The sequence below is a fragment of the Pomacea canaliculata genome, linkage group LG13, assembly GCF_003073045.1.
Source record: "Pomacea canaliculata isolate SZHN2017 linkage group LG13, ASM307304v1, whole genome shotgun sequence".
In the NCBI taxonomy this organism is placed as follows: Eukaryota; Metazoa; Mollusca; class Gastropoda; order Architaenioglossa; family Ampullariidae; genus Pomacea; species Pomacea canaliculata.
In genome coordinates this window covers 14,999,837-15,008,831 of record NC_037602.1, presented here as the reverse complement: position 1 = coordinate 15,008,831, position 8,995 = coordinate 14,999,837, and the positions used below count along the sequence as shown (strand labels likewise).

The window sequence follows — 8,995 nt, the reverse complement described above, 5'->3', positions numbered from 1 at the left end:
GTAACATATACACCAAAAATGTATCGACTGCAAGAGGTGAAAACTAAGAGTTCTGTGTTCTTGACAACACATCTTTGTTTCGAGTTCGTGCATTGCTGGATAAAAGTCTATTGCTGAAAAACTGCATATTGCTGTGTAATATCATCTAGAAGACAAAATGCACAAAGGTTTATTCGCATTTCTATCGAAATAAAAGGTTCTGGCTGTAGTTAGAGCAAGGAGACTGGGGACTAACGACGAGCTCCCCAGGTCAAGGGAAATAACTAACAACTCTCGGAATGAGGAAGGTGGAGGAGAAGGTAAGCAAGCAAATACAGGTATTATGATTTGATCCGGAGGAAAAGCCTTTAATTAAATCAATTTTAAACAAGGCTTAGAAAAGAAAATGAAACAAACTTAAAACACTGCTAAATAAAGGGGCACCAAGAGGGAAATTGTATAACTTTCTCCCTCTAGTTATCATTTTTTGAAAATAATTACAGAATGGATTCCATAACGACAGATGAGAGAAAAAAAACCACTTTGGTATTTCATTTATATTATGGTTAGAAGTTATTATCAAATTCATTATATATATATATATTCTACACGTAATTCTATAGCTATAGAATGCATTTTAGGTAGACAATTTAATTCTTTGATTATAACATGAATGATATAGCTCTCAACATGAATTCTATCGCCATAGAGAAAGAAAATAAAATTCTCATCTTGGCACCCAATAGCTAATATTATTTTAGCTTGAGTTGGGTTAAAAAATGTCCCCTAACTTATTTTTGTAGGTCTTGCTGGGGAACGAGATACTGGGGATCCCAGTTTTCTGGGCAAACACCCATCTCTTCCTTTTGGTGCTTTGCCCTTCCTCAATACTCTATGGAGTCAGGTATCCATTCACAACAGCTCTGTCTGAAAGGAGACTGGTCACATTACCCGTTAGCTCACGCACGAGTCATCTGAGCGACTTTTGACTATAACGTGATTTCAGAGGGTACGTGACACGAGAGACCCCCACCCACCAACTCCCTATTTTGCTGATTTGAGCTGGTTGTGAGCGCACTGAGCAATGACAGCATGTCAAAGGGATGTTTCTCTAGTAAGGCGGGTACTGGCCTTGTTAGTTGTTAATAAGTAATTATAAAAGTTGTGGATTAATCTTCGTCTGACATCTGTTTTAAGCTGAGCTGAAATTAGTGATTTAAGCTGAGACTCATAGAAGAGCCCGGATTTGCTAGCCTTTGCTAGCCTTTGCAATATTTCTTCCAGAAAAATTCAGATATGTCAGTGCCGAAGAATTTGCCAGAAGATGTTACAGCTGATGCTGAACCATTTTCTTCAACACCAGAATTTGAAACAGGTGTTAGACCATTTTTGATTCCATAGATCATGTTTATGATTAGCCAATTAAAACCAATAAATTAACTAAATAAATTAGAACAAAGCCTGTAATCAAGTGTAATGTTAGTCTAATGTTTACTGTTATTGTAAAAGAAATCATAGGCCAGTGTCTTTAGATGTGGGTGAGATAGCCTAAATGCTGTTTTCATTTAAGACATCTACATTTTCAAACTATAAATTAACCCCATCTTCTGTGTGATAAATTGTCGATAATGTTTAGGAAGAAAATACTTTTTAATATAGGGTTGCAAGATCAAAGCTGAAAAAATTTTTAGAGTGTTGATTCTATTTCTTTGTTTAACAGAGGTCAAAACATTTGGCAGAGGGGATTTACCATCACAATGTTCAAGTCAGTCACCTCAAAGTATAAACCAAGCAAATATCATTGAAAGAAACAGTTTGTCTGGAAGCAGTGACTGCAGTTCTGAAGGGGCCACATCAAGTAATTCAGGGTTAAACAGGAGTGATATATTTCAGAAAATTCTCAACGAAAACAATATAAGTGATGAAGAAAGGGAAATTCTTCCAGATAATTTGAAAACTGACTACCATGATGCCATAATAGTGTATCATGAAAAAGACTACAATGAGGCAAAGGCTTTTATGTTGAATATAGAACAAAACATTAAGTTCAGTAATGGAGAAAAACCCAGAGTCCAGTTGTATGATTGTATGGGACCAGAGACAGGTCTTGTACTGTCTCAGCTGGATCACAACTTGAAGTTATGCACATACACATTTATGTATATCACTGAAATCTTTTTAGAAGACAAATTAACATACTTCATGAATGGAACTTCCCTAAGTGAGGCTGTTTTCAATTCTAGCAAAAAATTTTCATATGTACCACTTCTTTCAGATCGTAAGCTGAAGTTACCTCCAAGTATAGCATGTCTGAAATCTGTAGAGCTTTGGAACAGTGAAAAAATGATGGACTGTCTTAAAAGATTGTTTCAAAATGCATACAGTAAGCGGAAAAAGGAAGAGGAAAAATTAGAACATGAACGTTTAAAGTGGATAATTGAAGAAAGGAACAGGCAAAAACAAGAATATGACAAGAAAGCAAAAGAATTTCATGCTCTTAGAGAAAAGTTAGATTGTAATGATAGAGATAAAAAAGAGAACACTTGACTAGAAATACTGTCATGTTAAATGCCAGATCCTTTTGAAGCACTGACTTGGAGGACTGTCATATTGAAGGCTGGATCCTTTGAAACACCACTAGCAAAACTGTCATGTTTAACGACAGATCCTTCTAAACACTTGGCTAGCAAAACTGTCATGTTTAAGGCCAGACACTTTGAAACACCTGACTAGGAATACTGTTGTGTTCAAGGCCAGATCCTTTTAAACGCCTGACTTGGGTTACTGCCATGTTGAAGGCCAAATCCTTTGAAACACCTGACTAGGAAAACTGTCTTGTTGAAGGCCAGGTCATTTTTAAGTGTTTTTCTTCTTGACAAGCAGTCTCATTGAAAGACACTTCCAGTAATACAGCTGATTCATTTTCCTACTGGTATCCTTGATACAAATGGTGGGTGGTGATGATGGTTTTAATGTAACCTTTAGAGCAGGGGTGGGCAATTAATTTTCCCAAGGGGCCGTATGAGAAATTGGGATGGTTTTAGAGGGCCGGACTAATATAGTTAACTCAGTTTTACCTAATACTGTATATATAGTATATATACTGGCGGGCGGGCCGGTCAGAGACAGGAGGCGGGCCGGCCTTTGCACAGGTCTGCTCTAGAGGGAAACTTCTGGATGTTATCTCTTATGGTACTTTGTGACTTTAACTTGTTTGCAGGCACCCATTCACATATTTTAGTTTTATTTACTCGTGCATATATGTATGCAATTTACTATTAGCTGAAATGTGATAAAATTGTTTTATTGAGTATGAGCAAAGAAATAATAAAATTTATAAGCATGCAGCACAAGCTTTTTTTTTTTTTTTTTTTTTAAAAAATAAGGAAGTGATTTGAAGATTATGGGGGATGTGGTAGATCCAGTTACAACAATTTTTAAAAGGTCATTTTTGTAAGGATGAAACCTTTTCGTTTTCCAATGGACCGTTTCAAAAGTTTTGCTGCGCAAACCCACTTTTATTGTCACTTCAGGTCTGAGGAAGCTACAGTGGAGGAAACCAGAATCAAATTACCAAGTATTTTTTTTTTTTTTTACTAAAATGTAACATATTTTGTCGTCGATAGGGACAGGTGAACTTCTATAAAGCTATAACACTGTCGTCGCTGGGGTCGGAGGAACTTAAACTCAGTGAAAATATGACACTTTGTATGTTGTTGCTGTGGACGGACAACTTCCGAGAAACAGAAATCAAATTTACCCTTTATTCTTCGTTGCCGGTTGCACGGTTACTGGCGAATTTTCACACCCATGTTGTTTTTGTTTTCCTTCATTTTCTTTACTCTTTTTATTTTCTCTCTCTATCCAGATGATCTTCCTTTTTTAACGACCTACTTTCACTCTGTCAAAACTCTCCTTCACGTCATGCACACCCATTCGTTCTTTACCCAGGGCTTAGCCTCTAAGAAGGGAAGAGCAACAAACTATAGGCCACGGCGAGGTCCCAACAAAATGTTTCTCATGTTTTTCATGCATAATTATATCGACTTTGTCCTGTACACTGTAACAAAATGTCCAAGTCTGCTACAGTTGTTGCACTTTTCATGAGCTGAGAAACACTTGTGTTACTGCATGTGTTGTCCGTTCACATTGGTGCGACCACGAACTTGTATTACTGGACTGCTGGCAGACGATTTTTTTCCCAGTTAACTACTAAAACGAGGCAGGAGTGTACAAAGCTTCCGGTTTAGTCACATTCATTGTTAAGGCTCGCCGAGACAACTTCGCCAGAGGCTAAGCGTTGGTCTCGGTAGACAGCAATCCGCCTTTACACGTCCGTGGTTGCATTTTCACCTGCTCATGTTGCCGTGCCTTCAAAATGATGTCCTGGGGTCGCACGTTTCCTCCAGCAATGACAAAGAGTGTGATAGAATTGATCATTGAATTAAAAAAAAAAAAAAAAATCAGCAAAGTAAAACGTACGGCCAGGAAAGACTACAACTGTTGTATGAGCGAACACGTTCGGGTGTGTGCGAGCTTGAGAAACGCACATTACAGCAGTGGTAATGAACCACCATGGACCATGGACAACTGTACTTGTTTGTGCTGTAAAGTTACACATTCACACGTAGACCCTATCGTCAAGACAATCTAAGAATTGGTCACTGCGTTTAAAGTTACTGAAAACCAATGCAGTAGCGAAGAAGTCCTAAGTACAATGGACAGTTCATTACAACGACAAGAGTTCGTGATCAGCATCAACACTTCGTCTTTGAAGTGCAAGCAATCAGGGACTACAATCTAAGGGATAAAGAGTGAGCCATATAGAGGGAGGTTTCCAAAACATTTGATAACGAGTCATCATGATCCCATAATAGTTTACCGCAAACATGGCTACACTAAGGCAAACTCTTTTGCATTAGAAAATAATTCTTAGAAATGAAAAATGCAGTCTGGTTATATAACCACATGGGATTAGAGGTTCAACTTGATCACAGCCTGAAATATTGCATCTATATTTCTGTATCACTGATACATTTTAAAACGATCAGTTAGCAAAGCATATGAACAGCGTTTGTCTTGCGGGTACAATTAAGATATCGGATAAATTCAGCTACATCTCTCCATTTGGTCAGATCCCAAACAGATCTTATACAGGGATTATCCTGCAGGTAAATGTTGTCTGAAAGTTGTCAAGCTCTGAAAGAATAATAAAAAGAGACTAGTCTATCTTTAAAGATTTTTCGAAGGTGCATTATGATTGGAAAAAAAAGGAACATCCTTTTGCTCTGGCCACGAGGTCATTCTTCACTTTGGTGCTTGACTATGGCTCGTGGAAATATAATTTATGTTGAGGCACATGTCGCGTTCCACCCCCCAGCCTCGCTGGAAGCACGCTCACACAGCCGGCCAGATACGCACAGACGCTCGGCCGGAGGCAGTCAGCGACTTACCTCTCGAAACCCGTGCACGGCACAAACCACGACAAAGACGGGAAAAACGATACAAGCACGCAGTTTAATAAAAATATAAACACGAATACACGTACACATGCACACATCCCCATAAAAACCAGATAAAAAATACACCTACGATACTCGTCAAAAAAAAAAAAAAAACTGGGGACTGCCTCCCCGCAAAGAAAGTTACAAATAATTTTCACATACAGCAGAAAGAAAAAAAAAATACAAAGTATACGGCGACATAGCACAGTCAAGTGTCCGCTCAAGGTGTCCACAGAACCAGCGGTGCCACCCCCTCTCCCTCTGGACCAGCTGTCCAGCTGACCTCACTTCTCTCCTCCGGGTAGACCTTGGTCACGGAGTCCATGCTCGTCTGGCTCCACCCTAGGTGCTCCCCCTGATGGCTAGGCCGTACACTGGCACTGCAGGGTCGCGCACACGCGCTGACGAGGCGATGATGGCGCAGGGTCGACACCATGGCGGACAGTCACACAAAAGAGGACGACGACACAGATGAGGAGCAGAAAACGTCCAACGAAATCACGACTATGTAGAACACGGAGAAGAAGTAACATACGTAGAAGAAAACAAATGGAAGCCTGTAGAAAAACAACAATTCATCCAGTCAATCATACGGCACTCCAAACATTTCTCAGTTTCTAAAAACACCCTTAACTCACAAATTGATACATGGAAAAACGGGTGCGTGCCACACGCGACGCGACCCGGCCATTACAGATTCTAACCTAACAATGGAAAGCGACATATCTTCCATTCAAAACCATAAACATAGTTGTAACACATAAAAGAACAGCGCATAAGCACTCCAACCGAGAACTAAGGGCTCTATAAACTAGAATAGAGTGGAGCTAAAGAAATAGACTCTGCTCACCCAAAACGGCTCGTGCTACGACCCGACGGTCAGCTGCCCTCCACAACAGGAATGGCAGAAACTCTCCCGTGGATATCCGCGGACACTTTCCATTAAGGTGACCAGACGTTTCGGGAGCGAAAGCGGGACACGTGCCGAAGATGGTGTCGTCACCGACAAAGAACGCCGAAAAAAGTAGGGGGGGGGGGGCGTATCAGTGTACGGTATTCCGATTTTTAAAGACAAACCGGGGACATTTGATGGACTTCCAGAAAGCCAGAAAGCGGGACATTGGGCGTCCCGCCCGATATTCAGGCGGGACACGAGGTCAAAAGCGGGACTGTCCCGCCTAATGCGGGACGTCTGGTCACCTTATTTCCATACGAAGCTCACACGGTTTGGGTAAAACGGCGCAGCCTACACTGCCCGGCCCACACTGGCCCCATTGGTCCGCCTCCCGCCGTCCTTTCCGACACAAAACGCTCCTCTCTCCACAGAGCCCAGGTCAGAACTGCCACGAGGGACGCTGCTCTCTGGGGGTCACTTCCTGTCGCCCAGGGGCTGTGACCAATCGCCAGCGCCCACGACACCCAGCCCACGCCAAGGCGCGTGAACGTTTTTCACGCCAAAACCTTGGACAGGGAAGGGAGGGGCCCGAACAGTGCACCCCCAAAGCTCCCACCGGCAGCACACAGCACTCAAGCAGACGTCACGTGACGTAGCACGAGCGTGACGTAAGACACGGCTACGGTCAGCGGGAGAAGGCCTTGACCTTTTCCCCGCGAACTGTAGAAAAAACAGCCGTCAACCGTCGTCTGCTGTGAGCTGCCTACTGATACACAGGGCCGTGCTTAGGGGCAGGCGGACGAGGCATCTGCCTAGGGCCCCGCGCTTCAAGGGGCCCCGCGCTTTTGATTGACCTATTGACGAACGTTACAAATAAATTAATCGTAGGCTTATGTTGTAATGTGTATGCAGCGTGCTGTCAATGATAAAAGACGAGATATCCCTGAGGAAAAAGTGACTTTAGATCCCAACTAAAACCGTGTGATCGTGCGTGAGGGCCCCGCACATGCCCTTTGCCTCGGGCCCCGCGGGGGCTAAGAACGGGCCTGCTGATACAGGAGCGTCCCCAGGCGCTGACAGGAAGGCCGAAATCATGACACGCGACAGCACAGACCATGACTCAAAAAGAGGGAAAAAGTTTCATTATAGTAAAGTGTTTGTTTTGGTTGTGTTCTCAAAGTGCTCAGGACAGAAACAATCGCGCGGACTGATGTTAACAACAGTAACGACTTCAAACATTGCTTATAAAAAGGTCAGAAGGGAGGCAATAATCATACCTGGTGTGATTCAGAAACATGTTTGTTCTCTCCCCTTCATTGTAGCTTACCGCCTAGAGGGCAAAATCGTTGCTTTACAAGGGTCCTAAAAATGAATTCTTGTCGCAAACTAGTGGGCATATATTGTCTCACCTTTTATAGTATGGTAAGTGATGGGGATAGGGGGCTATCTCCGGGTGCCACATTGCCCTTTCTTCTTTTCTGCCATTAACAATGTCGAAATGATCCCATGTTGATCAGTACCTGCTCATCACAGCCACAAGAGAACACAAAAACAAACGAGATTTGACGTAGGTGACAGTTATACAAAAATAGTAGTGTTCATACTTTGTAAGACAGTGTAAAGCGTGGTGTAGCCTGGTAGTGAACATTTCGTGCACACCGCTGCTGGAATTATTTAAGAAGCCTGCATTAGTTTCGTGAGTAGGTTTTTAATTGTCAACAATCTTACACCACAAAGGTTTTTCAGACACTGCATTACGACATCAGATAAAAGATAACGATCGAAGTACAGAATGAAACTAGGACTTCACACCAGCACAGCTTGATGTTATCTGCATGGTCGGTCCCAACCCACCTTTGATAATACCTAAACTCAAAAAAAAAAAAAAAAAGAAATACGGATGCTCCACAAGAGAGGACTGCCTACAAAAAAGGACAACAGTAAAGCTTAAGCCGAGATTATGAAGACGTGCATTCGTTCTGCAAACAGGGATTGAACGAGATAGGAAGGAGAAGAAAATTTATGAAAATCATACATCCTTCGTACTAGGAATTTTTAACGAGAGATAACTAGGGATTTGAACAAGAGGCGTGATATAAAATGCTGGAATCGCTGTTGGGCGTTGATGCTCTTGGCATTTTATCTCAATATCATCATCCAGAAACTAGTTTTAAACGATTAAAAAAAATATTTGCTGGTCCGTTACATAAGATTTGATTCTTGTCAATCCAACCGAGAAGCTATAAGCAATGACCTGTCTTGTTTTGCGTGTGCATTTGTATGGCCCATAAATTGTCCTGTCAGCAGCTTTATTTTACTACAAGGCTGACCTTCCTTTCTTGTGGACAGATGTCATCAATCCTTGAAGTGCCAAATCTTTTTGCTGTCTTGGTGCCACTAGGTTGCTGTAAACAACCTGTTATTTTGTGTTGCGACGGCGGGTTGTAGGACGGTGGAGGATTGGGTGTTGTGGGGAATCACGAGGCAACTACTGGTGTGTTTTAAAGACATAAAACTACTACTGAACCTAGGTCGGGACACATATATGGTAGAGTCTCCTCGCTTAGTAGCCGACAGTACTATTCCCCTTATAACAAACGGGAAACCAAAACAATGA

The 8,995-nt window shown here is 41.9% G+C and overlaps 1 protein-coding gene across 1 annotated transcript; it reads left to right on the top strand.

Annotated features, from left to right (window-relative positions):
• The first annotated feature begins 278 nt into the window (after window positions 1-278).
• Window positions 279-3,326, top strand: LOC112554110. The gene is made up of 4 exons (XM_025221714.1): window positions 279-299; window positions 783-883; window positions 1,264-1,354; window positions 1,700-3,326. Exons 3-4 carry the CDS (start codon window positions 1,276-1,278, stop codon window positions 2,524-2,526), a joined length of 906 nt encoding a protein of 301 aa, XP_025077499.1. The 5' UTR covers window positions 279-299; window positions 783-883; window positions 1,264-1,275; the 3' UTR covers window positions 2,527-3,326.
• Window positions 3,327-8,995: the final 5,669 nt, after the last annotated feature.

Excerpts from the sequence above, each read along its gene's own strand:
- LOC112554110 (XM_025221714.1), top strand. The coding sequence starts at position 1,276 with ATGTCAGTGCCGAAGAATTTGCCAGAAGATGTTACAGCTGATGCTGAA. Across the intron at positions 1,355-1,699 it reads AACACCAGAATTTGAAACAG|AGGTCAAAACATTTGGCAGA; the intron begins GTGTTAGACCAT and ends TTTGTTTAACAG.